We start from the raw sequence: 17,044 nt of genomic DNA on the forward strand, positions 1-17,044 counted from the left end.
GGATGCTGCTGCTGGCCAAGACAGCAGCAGGAACAGGCGGGGCCGCTGCCACCATTGTCTGTTGCTCGTGCTTATGCGTGGGGTTTGCTGTGTGTGGGAGTGGGATTCTAGTGGGCTTGATGTGCAGACAGGGGACCATGTTTTAGCACCATGCAGTGAAAAGTTTTCACCTGCTGTTCATTTGCACATCAAGCTTGTCCTTCAAGGCACAGGAGAGGGCCTGGCATTGGATCCAACCCCTCTGGCTGACAGTAGGATCCTAGGTTTGTTTAGGCGGAAGTAAGTCCCAATGTGTTTAGTGGAGTTTATGTTGGAGGGACTAGGGCCATGAGTCACTTAACCTGAACTTGAAGGGTTAATATGAGTAAGGTGGAAGGGAATGAGAGCCCTCTTCTGCCTTTTCCTTGTCTCCTCCCTATACTTTCCTATCTTCTTCCTTCTTCCTTCTGCAAGTGATGCTGATCACAGCCAGCTTATCATGAGATGTAAATTTGCTCTATCTCCAGTAAAAATGTGTTCCTAACCCACCACTTGAGTGTGTTTTGTCCACATCCATGGCTACTGAAGGTGGGGTGGGGGGGCTGATTTGGACTTCAGTTTACTCCCCTAGTGAGTATAGTTATGCTTGTAGCCTTGTAAGGCAATCCTACTTGTCTATTCAGAAGTAAGTACCATTATGTTCAATGGGATTTACTCCCCAGTAAATATGTATAGGATTGCAGCCTTAGAGGAATTGTGAGTCACCATGGACTAAGTTCCATTTATTTTAATGGGGCATTGCTTCACACCTGGTTGGAATGGCTCTTCATAATAACAAATAATAAATATACTATATTATTATTATTACTACTACTACTGCTACTACATGTTTCTTGAATTAAAAAGGACTAATCAAATAATATTTTCTAGCAGGTTGCTGGACATGGCTTTGTGTGTGTTCCTTTTCAAACTGATCTTTTAATAATTCTGAATTAGGGTGACCAGATACTCCAAACAAAGTAAGTGACTCAAAGTTCATTTGTACTATATAATCTTACAAGGTTGTATAATTTTAGAAAGGGGCGTGGCTGTGACTATCATGAAGCGGCCCTGCACTTCAGAACTTGCCACTACTCTCCTGTTCCCTCCTCCTCCCTCAAACCTCCGCTAAGCGGGCGAAATTGCCCATCTACCTTAAATGCAGCACAGAAGCCGCAAGGCGCAACCAACCAGTTACTATGGGAGAATTTCTGTTTCCCACCCAGTTCCCTGTTCTTACATCAACAAATTTACTATACCACGATTTCAAATAATTCTTCATAAAGTGTCATGCATATAGATGGCATTAGAGAAATAATATGTTAGCTTTCCCTTTAATAATTTACCCCTGATCAAAAATTCAGGCTCTGATTCCCCCCACCCATCTTCAGATGTTCTAGCCCTGCCTTTCCCAACCCGTCACCCTCCAGATGTGTTGGATTACAACTCCAATCATCTCCCCGCTCCCCCACTGGCTGGAGATGATGTGGAGTTCTTGTCCAATGCATCTGGAGGGTGCCAGGGTGGGAAAGGCAAGGCTAGCCCATGATTATGAAGTAGGGATACACAGCTGGGAAAACAATTATGGTAGTCCATTCGAGCATACCTTGTAAAAGTGGGAATTTGTCAATGCCATCATGGACATGCCCACTGTTAGAGACAACCACTTTTCTCACCTTGAGCAATTTTTCCTTCTTTTTCCGCCATTCTTCCCATTCATTGACAATTCTCCCCCACAAGATCCAAGTATCCTCCTCAAGATGGCTCAAATTGGATGAGGCAGAAGAGCTGGAGACCAAAGAGGACCCACTGTTCCTTCGTGAGCCATTCATGGAGCGCAAAGATTTAGAATCTGCTTCCAGAAGCCTGGAAAATGTCACCTACAATCAGTGGCATCCCTTCCAGACCCACAACCAGGTTAGACCCCAGAATGTCACAGGTGCTCCAGCAACCAATGGCGCTAATACATTACTGCCCCCCCACCCCAATTATTTTATTTGAGGGGTAATTTCACACATGCAGAGATTTATACACAGAGCTGCCAGTTCAAATGAAGTCATTTCTTGTACACAAACCTTGTATCATTCTAGCACTTATGGAGGTGTTTTGTGTGATGCCAAAAGTGCTGGCATTACACAAAGCACCTCCATCGGTAAGGCAACCACCAAAAGGCCTTCCACCTCTGAAGGAGAATAGAGGGATTCACAGGGTCACTATTATGCATATAAAACATAGATAAACTTACTTGTCTGGTTAGAGAAGCCATTAGTACAAACTACTGTGTAAGTGGCGGGGAGAAGAGAGAGGACACAGCGGACTACTTATTAGCTCCCACTTTAACTTTAAGAAAATGTGTAGTAAGAGTTAAGAATATCTTGGATTCATCCCATTTCAAATTTTAAATCCTTTCTTCAGAGTTAAGGTTGCATTTGTATTCAATTAGAAGATTAGAGAATTAAATCAAACTGAATTCTGTTATTTTTACAATTCATTTTCAGTTCAGTCCCCAACTAGGTTATTTAACATATCAACTTGCTCAGTTCCTGCAGCCTTTAGTTAAATTTTGCATAGTTGCTTTTTATAGATTTTAATAGGCAGAATACATTCCTGTATTAAGAAAATACGCAAGCCTTGCTCACTAAATACAGCTCAGCAGAATTTGATCCTTCATACTACTATAACAGGTGTTTTGGTTATTATTCAACAAGGTATTCTTAGCTTTTCACCCATTTCCCTTTTCTCCGATAATTATATCTTAAGGAACCAAGATAAAAATGGTTTGGTAAATAAAATTGCTTTAGAATTAAGAAAACAGCTGTTACACTTTCCATCAAACAGGCAAGTATTTTAAAGAAACAACCAAACACGGGAGAACTTTCTTGAGAAATCATTGCTTATTCTGGTCAACAAGTTCTCTAGTTGTAATAATTGTTTGGTGTTATGATGCCACCACATGGCCACTTAGAAATCTAGAAGGAAGCTAACCTAGGGCCCCATCTACACTGGGCTTTTACTCCAGGGCAGGTGCGAGTTGAGGTCCCTCGTGATAGATGACACAGTCGTGACTTTGCAGCCATCCGTGGTTTTCACCCGGAAAATTTGGAGTTCCAAGGAGTCGTTTTAGTGCGATTTTTTGGGTTTGTTGCGGGTTCCCCCGCAGTTGCGGGCCATCTATTCCATCCCCGAGCCAACTTCACATTTTACAGTGGGCGTGTTGTAGATGTGTGTAGTGCCTGCTCACTCTGTAATGATCCTTTACTCCCCCCATCCCTTCCCAGCTGCGCAGTTACAGAGGCACAGAGGGGTGTTTTCATCTATTTAATCACACTTTCGCACCATTTTGCAGTTTCGTATCTTCACAGTTGTGGACTCAGTACCCAAGGGCAGGGGGTCTTGGGGAAGGAACAACATCGCTCCAGCCACCATTTTGAAGCGATGTATAGGCAAATAGCGCTCACACTTGTGAGTGCAAACCATTGCGAGAGTTTCGGGCTGGGGAACTGACAAACAGATGGTGCAGAAATGAAGGAGCACAAAACACTCACTTTTTACCTAAAAAGGGACAGAAAGACACAGCAGAGCCCCTCAAATACAAAGCAGCCACTGAAGTGTCGCAGCCACTGAAGTGTCGCACCCCCCACACTCACAGGACTGCACAGCCGTGCATTTTAGTAAAATGGGGGGAAAAAAAGGGCACGGCAAGTCTGTAAGGCAAGCGCACAGTATATCGTGAGTGTATCACAGGGCATGCTGACTTGAAGCCACATTGCTGCGCAGTTGTGATGGGGTGGGGGGTCAAAGCAGTGCCATATAGATGCAGCCCTAGAGCTACAGAAGCCAGCAGATCTACAATCGTTTATGTGATCTGAGCAGCTGTCAAATTCAGGCATACCAAGAAACCGAAAGGCAAAGCCAAAATAGGGTTTTCATTTTCTACCTACTCAGTTTGACACCCACTTCTTGGCTCTTACCTACTTGGTCAAAAGTTCTGACCCTAAATAGGATGACGTCTCACCTAGATAGCACCCATAAGCACCAACATTTGAAAAAATGAAATATTAAGAATAAACACTTATATTTATTATTGCTTACATTTATTAATGGGTTCTTGTGTCAGACCTACATTTGGGTGACTGCCTATCACCACCACTCTTGCTTATCATTTGTGCTCTAGCATGCACCCATGCTACTGAATAATTGCTACAAGGGAGGACATTTACTTTTCTGGAGCAAGGAACATCCAATCCTTATTCAAATGGAGAAACTCTTAAATTGTACCACAGGATATTATTGCAACTGTCCTTTGATTTTTTTGAGAGACTCTAAAGTCCAGCAAGGTAGAAGTCCAGGAAGACTAAAATGTTGCCCCACTGTTCATCTTATTTTTAATATCCAATTTGTATTCACTCATGCTTTTACGTAGTAATTGCTCTGTATGGTTAAAGTAACCTGCTAAGTGAACTGCTGGCTGGGAGTGGCATAAGCAACACTAGAGAATGTGTAGGCAAATTTGTCCTTCACAGTATGGCTCACGTTAGGAGCTCCAGTAAAGCATTACCAGAGCGGAAGAAAAGAAACAGTGACACCTAGGCTCATTACGGACTACAAAAAGGTATGTTCCATTTGGTAGTACAGAACTGTTTAGTATTTATGCTTCGATGCACCAGCAATCATTTAAACTGTATATTCATGTGGAATATCCAACTAGCAGGATCCATTTCTCAGCATTCAAACTCGTTACTTTTTAAATAAAGCCAGAGGTGTATGTATATCCAAGTTTAGCCTACTTCACCCATCTGATGGAGGTTGGTTGTTAGATCAGTTGATAAGACAGACCACAAGGTTCCTTACCACCTGTTATTAAAAATTCCAAAATCCATTTCAGTGTAATACCTTTATTAGGCCAACTAAAAGACCACCAAAAATGTGAAAGCTTTTGAGATCTCTTCATCAGGCAAGACGTTACAAAAAGCAGGCTTGGCAGCCGGGGGGGGGGGGGGAGGGAAGAGAACCAGACTTGATGATGAAATCAAAGTAACTGCATGTTCAAAATCCCAAGATGAAGCAGGGGGAGGGGTCTGCAGACATTCATATCAGGCTCTACAGATCATGTGATGGCTAAAAGGTTAGGCCTAGCAGGGGAAGGGGCCTGCAGACATTCATATCAGGCTCTACAGATCATGTGATGGCTAAAGGGTTAGGCCTAGCAGGGGAAGGGGCCTGCAGACATTCAAATTAGGCTCTACAGATCATGTGATGGCTAAAGGGTTAGGCCTGTCCTAGGGTTGCTGGGAACCAGATGGGGGAGCCAACATTTCCTCCTATTTCTAGCTGTTACCTAGACATGTTTCCATCAAATGCCTTATGATAAAGAGTATCTCAGAATTTGGATTAATTATGTTATCCTTTTAAGTTATATCATCTTTGGTATGCAATCAATGTAGCAAAATGAGATTAACCCTGGTCCACAGCCATTGTTACCCATTGGTCTGAATCAGCAATAGAGCAGTACTAGTAATTCAGAGTTTCTCACCTGTTTTGTTCTTCCAGCTTTGCTAATAGCTCCAGCTCATCTGGGCTCAGGTTCTCCGAATCGGAAGTGGGGGAGCATGCAGGTATGGAGTTGACAGAAGAGAGTGCTTCATGGGAGGAAGAGTCAGGGCTGATCGCTGGACTTGCCATTTCAGGCAGTTTGAGAGTAACAGGGATATTCATTCAAAAAGTCCTCAGAGTTTGCAGGAAGGTCAAAGTACCACCTGGAAGGGGGCAACACTATTTTTAAAGCAACTGTCCCTTTTTTTGCATCCACCCCCTAATCAATGTCAACGTAAGAACTGCCTTGATCGATCAGACCAAGTTCTTTCTAGTTCAACACTGTTAGGGGCATTTGCCATTGTTTAGGAAATACATGATATATCAGTGGTGCTGGTATAAGGCATCTGGGCATTATCCTAAGATAATCAATATTTTGTTTTTTTTACATATTATCCTACCCTGTCTCCAAGGAAGACAGAGAAGCATTTTAGTTTCCCAATAATCCTCAGGGGTCTTAGGCTGAGAAATTATGAATTGCTCAGGGAATCTGAACTTGCGTTTCCCCCCCAAAAAGCCAATTTACTTCACTAGTAGGCAAGATACAATGTGCAGCTCCACAAATTTTGTCTTTACGAAACTATCAGGTTAGCCCACTGCATTCTACCAAGCACTACACATTCAATTTGGGCTACAGTTAAATAATCAAATCAACATCAGGCCCTTTTCTGCAAGAGAACATCCACATGGACCCTTTCTGCTGTAGCACTAAACCAAAAGCACAATAGGATTTAATTTTTTTAAAAAAAATCTAAACATCAAGATTCTCTTAAAGAATAGCCAGGTAAACATTAAATACCCTAAAAGCACGCTAGACCTACAGTTAATCTCTAAACAGAATCAATGCCTCTGCCAAATAGATTGAGATAAAGGAGGCTTTTCTATGTAAATGAAGAGGTAATTTGATGGTTTCTCAAATATGATTATTTACACTCTGCTACCAACATAAGCATCTTATTTTCACTTGATAAAAATAAACAGCTTCATTCACCTGTAACTATCAGACCTTACTATGACCTATTAGTCATGGCCATTTCATTTTTGTTTGCTCTTTTGTTTTTGTGAGGGTGAGGTTGGCCAAACACAGTGAAGCAGAAAGGAGCAACACTGAAAAGGAGAAAAATTTTCTGGTGTGCAGGTTGCTGTATTTCCATACTTAACCTTATACTGCTACCGCTACTGGTCATAAGACTCTATGTAGGAATACTTTAAAGACATACCCCCAATAAGTGAAAAGAAAAGCATGTGCAATACATAAACTCTGACAAATACAGGGCTTGGTTTTAAGAATGAAACAGCATAAATAATTCACTAGTTGTAAGTTAACATGTTTCAGTGGTCATGTTAGCACCACTGATACGTCATGTATTTCCTAAACAATGAGAAACTTGATTTAAATCAGGGGTGAAGAACCATAAGTTGGGGTCCCAATCCAGCCATGCCCCCTACCCCTGCTCCCCTCTTCCCCCAACCAGTTCATAAGCATTTGGCGCTTTCCCAGTTTTTGTGCAGTTCCCCTCTCTCCCATTCTAAAAGGTTAAAATACCTCTCCTAAAGCCACAATTTGGTCTTTTTGTTTGGTCTTATGAATGTAAACTGCCTCAAGGGCATTTGCTGGTTGGGTGGTATACGCATCTAATAAATATATAAAGTTTTGGCCCTGCCCCCTTTTGTCTTTGGTCCCACTCTTGGGGGAATGCAGCTCCCAACAACTTCTTCTAAATGGATTTCAGCCTTTGGGCTGAAAGAAATTCAACAACCCTGTGGTAAAGTCTACTTGCACAATCCTCTTTGTGTATGGTTGGTACTAGAGAAATGCTCTGGGAAGACTGAAGGGTTATTAAGGGTTAATTAATAATAAGGGTATCTTACGAATGTTTTACATTGCCCCCGCCCCTTTCGCCTTCAGCTCCACCCACTACTGAAATGCAATCTCCAATAGCTTCTCCTAAATGAAGTTCAGCCATTAGGCTAAAAGATGTTCAACACCCGATTTGAATCATTGATTCAAATTAACCCATTCTGAAGAACAAGCAGAGACCTGCCTTCCCACTTCTTTGGAAATGGGAAACCAACACCATTATGTCGTACTGGGACATGGGCTGTGAAAAAGAAACTAGCTTAGCACAGTATCGGCTCATCTACATCTTTATGCTACAGGGTTTAGAAGCAAATCAAATGCACTTCTGAATCCTTTCAAGACTTCCAATACCAGCTGCAGTCCCTTGTTAAACAACTGCCATGGTAAAACCTTAAGAGAGGCATATGGCTATGACAGAGGTCCTCAGTAATGTTTTGCTCAGAGGTGCCAGCTGGTAGATACCTAACCTTTATTTCAGAAGTGCACACAGCCAGCCTCCTCATCATAGACTAATAAATCTTCAATGGGCACATTTTAAAGTGCTGGCGCTAACTTTTAGAGCCCTTCAAGGTACCTGAAGTATGATCACCACCGCCACATGAGCCTGTCCAACTACCATGTTCCCCAGTCCTTTAATGTTAGGTGGATTGTGATAGGAGAGAGGGCCTTCTCAGCCATGGTGCCCCTGTGTGGAATATCCTTCCCAGGGAGACATGCCTTGCACCAATCTTGATGTCTTTTTATACTTGCCCAGGTCTTCTAGTATATAACCTAGTTGGTTTTATCTGGTGTTTGTATTCTGTGTTCTGATTGCTCTGCTGCATCATTTTATGATTGAGAACTGTGCTTTAGTTCTGTGGATTTGATTATTTAAATCATGCTGAGAGCCTGCTAGTTGAAGGGCAGCATATAGATGATAAAATACTGAAACTGTTTTGTATACCTAGCCCTTGTGGCTGTGGAGAAATCCTAATGATAGCAGTTCTATCCAGTATAACCTTACTGAGCCTGAGTGGTAGAAGGTCTGCTAAGGTGTGAGCCTCAATTACTAGAGCTGCAAAAAAAGGGGGGCAGAGGACATCTACAAGGGTCAGCCTGATTAAAGGATGTTTTTGGCCAGGGCGGGAGAACATGTGGCCCTCCATACGTTGGTGGACTACAACTCCTTATCAGCCCTAGGTAGCGTAGCCGATGGTGAGGGATGATGGGAGTTGCAGGCCACCAATATCTAGGGGGCCACAGGTTCCCCATCTCTGTTTTAGGCTGTGCATGAGCTAAATTAGGCCAAAGGGGCCTTTACAAAATCTAGAGAAGGATAAAGGTCTGGACTGTGGTTGTTTAGATGCTAGGGAAAAGGTGGAAATGCAGCAGGAGGGGGGATATTTTGTAGCATTTGGGGAAGCAAAGACTAATCCATGCTTATTAATTCATTATTTTCAATCCTATTCAGTTCATCAATAATACCACCACACCCTTTATTTGTAGCACAGTATCTAGTACATTCCTTTGTTTCTTGATTTTGTAATTCAGAAATTAAAGTTCTGTTCCTCAGGGTGACTGAACACACAGTACCACAGCCATTCTAAAAACTGTGAAAGCAAGTAAGTAGCCAAGCCTTTTCCCAAACACTGTTGAATGACAGCCTTTCCCAATCTGGTGCCCTCCCAACATTTTGGACATCAACTCCTATCAGCCCTAGCCAACATGGCCAATAGTCAGAAATGCTGGGGGGTTGAAGTCCAAAACATCTGGAGGGTACTAGGGTTGTGTTTCCACCAGCGATATACTCCAACCTGGCTGTGTGGTGAGGTCTCTGTGTTTCTATGACATCGTGGCCATTCAGCACAAGCCCTGCATTTTATCAGGGAAAAACTGCTTCTTCTGAGAGTGGTTATAGTTTGACTTTTCCAGCATACTTCGGCTCCATTACTGATGTGTTTCCACAACCGCCCTGGGTTCGGTATCATAGTCCTGCCCATGGGTAGCCCGGCCTTTGTGAGGGTGTCGCTCGTAACCTCAGTGACCCAGCCCTTTCCCCCTCCCTGTTTTCCTGAATTTTCATCACCATTTTGGAGCAGGATGCTGAGGGACCAACTTTTAAAGCAACACTGAAAATAAGTGATAGAAGACGAGTGCGTATAAGCCTGCTATCACAAGCAAGCAAGTACTCCCATTACAGCCTGAAAATCAGGCTTATCTCAGGTCGCTTCCCCAGAATTACACGTGGGGAAGACTCAAAGCTAATATTCCTTTGTGTCATTTAGACCAGGGAAACGATGCCGCAAGCATCATAGTCTAGTTTTCATATTACACACTAAGTCGCTATCTCATTATCACACTATTGTGCAGGTCTTCGATGCACACCCTCTACATCAGTATCTTCCTATGACTCTCACTGTATCACTCAATCACAAAATAGCGCTAACACACATTTGCACTATTACGTGGTAACGCATTTTCCGGAACAAGCCCCCTTGACCTCAACAGGAGTCAGCAGGCACTCCTGGAGTAATGCACTCACACACAATAGTGTGTGTGTGAGCACAATAGTGCTCACACAATAGCACAATAGTGCTATTGTGTGATAGAACGAATGTGTGTTAGTGCTATTTCGCCATTTGAGTGATAAGTGTCATAGGAAGATACTGACATAGAGGGTGTGCATATTGATCAAATATCTGAGTCATAGTGTGATAATGAGATAGTGACTTAGCGTGTGCCTGCTAATGTGGTAGCCTTAGGGGTGCTTCCTAATATGGTAGCCTGCTATTCAGAGGGAAAGGGGGGAAAAGGGGTGGAATCGGGCTTACGTCCAGGAAATCTACTCAGAAGTAACTCCTGTTGTGGTCAATGAGGCTTGTTCCCGAGATTGTCATTAAGGGGAGTACAGCCTGAAGGGGGGAGCCTCTCTGATCGGTTCAGCAGCCTCTGCCAGTCTGATGACGTTCACTTCCAATCCCCCCACCCGACCAGGAAGTATGTTTCCATCAGCGAAGTGGGAGAGGGAGGGTGGGACTCAGCAAGAGGAGGAGGCGGGAACACGGATGAGGTAATCAGACTCAACCCAGACTCCACTCAGACTCCACCCAGACATCAAGAAAATAATTTGATTCAGTGGAAACACTACAGAGCCCCAGGCTACAGTGATAAGCCGGGACTTTAAGCACTGTGGAAACTGGAAAAACAGCAGATGCTATTGGGGAAACATCGCAACAAAGTTACAAGCCAGGTGAAGCTGATAGCGTGGAAACACACCCTAAGTTGGAGAAAGATGCCCTAGGATGCTTGTAAGGAGTTACTGAGGGGCTGCTATCCTTCCCCCTGCCCAAGGGTGAAAAGCAGCTTGGACAGAGAGATTTTGATCAGACTAACCGCAGGAAGGGAAACGGTTAAGCAGCCCTTCCCAGTTCAAGTCTCAAAGCTATCTGCAGCTTCCCCATAATACAAAAACTAGGAGAAGTCATGGAACTACATGCAACATGCAGTTTGGCCCCAAGATGAATTTATACAAAATAAAATACTTGGTCTAGTGAACTCCTCAACCATATGCCAAAACATCTCCCCCGCCCCAAAACCAAGCACAGCGCATGCCCATCAAAATATGGACATAGCTTCACTCCTGACTAATCACAAGGGAAGATAAACAGTTGTTACTAGCTTACATTCACTATTCTTCCTGAAGGTACAATGCTATAATGGTATTTCATCAACACTTAATCTCTGGTCCAAGTGTTCACTTTTTGCAGCTACTTGACAGCTCATCACTGGATTGAAGCACAGGTAGGATTTTACAGATTTCATTGCAGTTTAAGATGCTCAGCACATCTGAAAAACATCACATGCAAAATGATCTGGTAATATTACTTGTCATATACTATTTACATTTGAAAAAGATGCAGAGCTACCTTCAAGTCTGTGGTGAAGCTTGGTGTTTTGCATCTGCCTGCTTTGTTAAGACAGACAAGTAGAATTTTTCTGTAGTGTTCTGATCAATCACTATCCCAAACTACCTCAATAAACTACCATAATACCTGTAGCTACGAGGGTCAATCACAAAATTCAGGAAGCTCAGCTTCAAACAGAAGCATACAACCTTGCACTATACTGCACCTGTAAAATCTTCATTCTTGACAAAAGGTCTTCGACTACTATGACACACACTAACCAGGCACATATTAAACAGCAGCAGACATAATTCACTACGAAAGTTGCAGAAAGGAACAATAGAGGCTCAGAGTAATGGTTAATTCAGTATATTTAAAAGCAGCAACCAAGTACTTGAACTTGAGGTTTTATTTGTCAGTCAACACTCAATGTAACAGAAGACACTCTTTTAGGCACATGGCAAATCTACATTTAGATAATTACAACTGAATCTTAAACCCCTGAAGAACTTCTGTGGATAAATATAAGGTTATTGATACATTAAAAGTCCTGTGATCCCTGTTGACTGTAATTGGATTCCCTATGTAATGTTTGTGTTTTGTTAGAATATTTTTATGTGCTCAATGATCACATTGAAAACATGTGATTAAAACTCAATAAAAATATTGTTTAAAAAATAATAATAAACACCATAACACTGGACCAATTTGTGGGGAAGAGTTCAAAACAGGGCAAATTTTAAGTAAACATTTCAAAGAGTATTAAGATGCAGAATTCTTGGCTCTATAGGGAGATGATACTTGAACTGTTAACTAAGGTAGTAGCTCTGGAGAATAATTTTGCACATGTAACACAACTGTATGACTAGGCTATTGTTTCATTCATCCGCACTGAATCCTATGATCTCTCAGGTTGCTAACATACAAATAATATCCCTGTCAAGAGTATGAAACACTTCATTTCTAAAGCCATAAATAATTCAGGCACAAGGGCAAGTCCTTACTGTGAAAAGGCTTCCCAAGTTTTGAAATAAAGAAGTCATTCCACCTTCCTTTAATCTGCTATATTGTTGTACAGAGTTCATAGAACTTCATTAAATTCTTTTTTGCAGAAGTTAAAAGATTTGTAGAAAGACAAAGGGACTTACTCATTCAGTGACTGCACCCCACTCCACTCATATTCTTATTAAGCCACTTGAAAATCTTGGTGGTTTTTTTTTTATGTTTCTAGTTATGTCATGAAGTGTAGACTCGGTGAACTCAGTGAATGGCACTACAAAGTCTAATATGATGGGCAGAGCAACCCTATTCCTAACCTTTATCTTGGTGAGCTCTGACATCAGAGCCTCAGAGATATCTAAAGCCCTGCCGGGTTCATGACAGCAGAACAGAAGTAAGGGGATGCAGTGTTTCTGTTCCTTATTTCCTCTCCCTCACCATGGTTTGTTTTTTTAATTTAACCAATTCCCTCTCATTGAGACCACTGAGAGAGAATTAATCTTCACCAGCTGCAGGACTGGTGTAAATTACCGGCTGGTTTGGGTGGGGAGTGAATGTGGGCCAGAAGAGCTGTAGATCCTTCTTATCCACAGCCATTCCCAGACTGCCCCAGGCATACCTATCCCCCCACCTCCAGTGGAGAGGTAAGGGCTATTGAGTTTTCTGCAGGGGATGGAAGGGGGCATTCGAGGTTGGATCTCCTCCCATGCAAGCCCCCAAGACACCCCCCCCCCCGGTAAGGCACTATTTGTTAACATGTTGTATTCTTAAGGTTTTTTTACCAGACTAACTGGTATAATACTTACAGCTTGACTATACTACAACCCAAACACCTGCCAAGTTGGTTCACAGGGCTTGCTTTGCCTTCATGTGCCACCATTTACTTCAAACACTGTTTCTAGTTGACACACAGTGTTAATGTGGATGTTCCCAGAACAAAACCCAATATACAAAACAAACCTGTTGCCTGACCTTTGTTGAATCATTCTCTCTATCTTCTTATTAGTTACCCTCTCTTTTTAAATCTCAGGCCCAATGACCAAAGTATGTGAAGGAAAATTGGCTTGCAAGGTGGCAGCAGTACCTTTATCATAAATATTTGCTCTCCTATTGTCAAGTTGCAGTATTTCAATGTGAACACAGTTTGTTGCACCTACACAGGTTTCCAGAGGTGTTCATTTTAGGCACTCTCTCCAAACTGGGTGACTAGGCCACAAAATGGCAGATGAAATCCAGCATAAGTGTAAAGTGATACATATTGGGACAAAATACTCTAACCATATACACATTGACAGGGTCTGAAAGATATGTAGGTATATTAAAGCACAGCAGCAGTAGGCCACATTACACTGTACACTAAACCAGGAGAGAGATCTTGGGATCATGGTGGATAGCTCAATGAAATCAAGTCAGTATTCAGCAGCTGTGGAAAATAAATTCCATGCTAGGAATTACTAGGAAAGGGATTGAAAATACTCCCAATAACCTAGTGCCTTTATACAAATTTATGGAGAGGCCACATCTGGAATACTGCATACAGTTCTAGTGGTTCCACCTCAAAAAGGACATTGTGTAATTAGAAAAGATGGAGAGAAGAGGAACTGAAGTGATCAGAACACTTTGCCCCTGCAAAAAGGGGCAAGTGGGACTTTTCAGTTTAGATAAAAAGACAACTAAATGGCATGTGATTGAGGCCTATAGAATTATGAATTATGCAGAGGAAGTGGAAAGTAAAGTTTCTCCCCCTCCAATACCAACAGAACCATCAGACATGGTGTGGCAGGTGGCTACTGGGCAAAGAGCCTCCTCAGTGGTGATGGTACCCCTCCCTGTTCCACTGGCAGGAGGGGTTAATTGGATGCAGCCTGTTGGCAGTAGATCCAGATCAGACGCAAGAAAGTATTTCTTCACCACATAATTCATGGAATTCACTGCCTTCAAGTATGTTGGTGGACACTAGCTTAGGCAGCTTTAAAAAGGGATTAGAAAAAATAATGGAGGATAAGTCTATCAATGACTATACAGAATCTCTATGTTCAGAAGCAGTATGCCACTGAATACCAACTTCTGGGAAGCAACAGTAGGAGAGGGCTATTGTCTTCGTACCCTGCTTATGGGCTTCCTGGAAGTAGATGGATGGCCATTGTGGGAAGGAAGAAGCTAGATTAGATGGGCCTTTAGTCAGATCCAGCAGGCTCTTATATTATTTCTACAGATCAGCCTTCTCCAGCCTGGTTCCTGCTGGATGTTTTTGACAACTCCCATCAGCCCCAGTCAACATGGCCAATTATCAGGAATGCTGGGAGTTGTAGTCCAAAACATTTGTAGGACACAAGGTTGGGGAAGACTGCTATAGATTTTAGAAGCAATTATTCTCAAACCTTCACTGAGTAATCATATTTGGTAATATAGGGTATAACTGTTTGATCAAATAGTTGAGCTGAGATCATTTACTAGGACTAAGTGAAGAGACAGGGATAAAGACTCCATTTCTTCCTGCTTCTGCTCCACTTCCTGATCACTAGAACAAAGGATCAGCAGACCTTATTGTGTACCTAAATATTAGGTACTAACAGAAGGTGCATCAGAAGTCAGCCTTACCCATTTCCTTCTTTCATATGCCATCTAGGAGTATTCTGCTTGAAGGAAAGCAACTATAAACTTCTCTCCTACTTTGGACTCTTTCTGTTCAAATATGTGGGGCGAGGCAACATCATTTTTGGTCAGGTGTGGGTGTGTGTTAGTAGCAGAAGAAGCATGGCATGAATATCTTCATGAAAAGAAAAATGACAGCAAAATGTGAGGTACTTTGGTTACAAGTGTATTTATTATGCAAGTGATGATCTGAACAGAACACTAGATATGTGGTTAGGAAGAATGAAATGCTCCTTTAAAAATCCATGATTTGCATATACTCAGTTTCTACAAGGGAGGGTTTGGTGACTAATATGAGTCAGTAACTGGGTAAAAAAATATGTTGGTGTGACAGACATACAATTCATAATATCCCTCCCTAGTAGCATGCCCTTGAGTCTTTCATCCTGAAGTGATTTTTTTGTTCAAATCTAACTTGTCTGACTGCAGTATAGGGCTAATCCTAGTATTCATTGTTAAGATTTCTAACCCAACAAGGCTATTTACAAGTGTCCTAAAGCAAAACCTGATATGGCCATGAAAAACTCTTTAGTGATATATAAATATTACAGCAACACATACTTAAAAGGTTAACCACCTATCACCCCCAAAAAGCTTATAAAATAAAAGGAGTACTAATACAGAACCTCTCAACAATATAGTGGACCTCCCTGCAAAAGCTCTAAGCTTATAAATGTTTGTTATGTAATTCACAAATTATGCCATTTTTACTCCCGTGTCAACCTTTGGGATCAAGGCAGCTATCACATCCTGATCTCTATGTCAAATGATTACCAGTAAGGGTACGAACCAGAATCCGCAGTCACAATGTTGTCAATCTATTAAATAGATTCCATTGGCTCCAAGCAAAGACAGACCATGGTAGAAGATCTGTATGCTAGTCACTGCGTCCAAACACTCTTCTCATCTGGGAAAAAGTAGCTTCAAGTAAAACTACCAACTGTGGGTCTCAAATGAAGTTATTGGCCCCTTCAATGTTTTCCCAACAACACAATGTACTGAAGATAACTTCCATCCAATTTCAGACCACAGGTCTACATAGAGCAGAAATGCACACAGAACATGTTACTGCTGATGCAGTAGGCTGCATCAATAAGAAAGTGTATGACATTCCTACATTCTTGATGGATAGTTGCACATGGAAATACCTTTGAGTTGGATTGAAACTATGCCTAAACACTTAGCTGGAGAAGGAAAGTGATTTCATGAGAAGACTGTGAGAAGACAGCAGTGGACATTCATCACATCACCCTGTGTGGCTCATATGCTTTAGCTAGTCTCCAGATAAAAATACTAAGGCATATTTCATGTATTTAGTATTGGACACAAGGCAGCATTTTTAGCCTGGGTTTTCTTGTTTCAATTTGTGAAACATGTTTAAAGGTGGTAGCTTTATCGTAAAATATTATCCCAAGGCCACAACCCTATGAACATTTAGCTGGGAGAAAGTCCCACTGAACTCCATTGGACTTAATGAGTACAAATGCATAGAACTGGCTGTGAGTGTTTTCCCAGAAACTGATGCTGCCCAGTGCACTTCTTATACATGGTGGAAAAGTCTATGTATATTCCAAGCCACATACTAATAAGGACACATATGTGTTCCCCCCATCACAATAATTGGTTGATATTGCATGTTAGACACTTGAATCCGTCCATCCCACCACATGTAAACTTGACCCTTACCCATGTTGGCTAATACGATCTAGCAGGGGTGGAATGATTGGGTGGGTCCAGGGGGTGGTAAATGCTTCACCCTGTCAGGGGGTGGTTCCTGTCACCTTGAAAGAGGCTGTAGTGCACCCTCTCCTGAAGAGGACCTCTCTGGATCCAGAGGTATGTGAGAACTATTGCCCCATAATAGCCCCTTTGGGGGCAAGGTGCTTGAGTGTGTGGTGGCTGGGCAGCTTCAGACATTCTTGGAGGAAACTGATTATCTGGACCTATTTCAGTCTGGTTTTAGAGCAAGGTATGGCACTGAAACAGCCTTGGTTACTCTGACTGACAGCCTACTCCGGCTGAAAGACAGGGGAGT

The 17,044-nt window shown here is 42.2% G+C and overlaps 1 protein-coding gene across 10 annotated transcripts in view; it reads right to left on the minus strand.

Annotated features, from left to right (window-relative positions):
• The window catches only part of EVI5L (ecotropic viral integration site 5 like), a 69,893-nt gene that overhangs the window by 44,480 nt on the left and 8,369 nt on the right, over positions 1-17,044 (minus strand). For 7 of the 10 annotated variants that reach the window (XM_084838509.1, XM_084838517.1, XM_084838512.1 and 4 more), the window contains 2 exons: positions 5,552-5,774; positions 1,695-1,884 (listed from right to left, as the gene is read on the minus strand). In XM_084838509.1, coding sequence (XP_084694635.1) covers positions 1,695-1,884; positions 5,552-5,733 — 372 coding nt within the window. In that variant the 5' untranslated portion in view covers positions 5,734-5,774. Of the gene's footprint in view, positions 1-1,694; positions 1,885-5,551; positions 5,775-11,133; positions 11,297-17,044 lie in introns of all 10 variants that reach the window. The other 3 variants (XM_084838514.1, XM_084838508.1, XM_084838507.1) reach the window with 1 other exon arrangement.

Source organism: Heloderma suspectum, chromosome 2 (assembly GCF_057233095.1).
Source record: "Heloderma suspectum isolate Gila_16-S chromosome 2, 16-S_ref, whole genome shotgun sequence".
NCBI classification, from domain to species: domain Eukaryota; kingdom Metazoa; phylum Chordata; class Lepidosauria; order Squamata; family Helodermatidae; genus Heloderma; species Heloderma suspectum.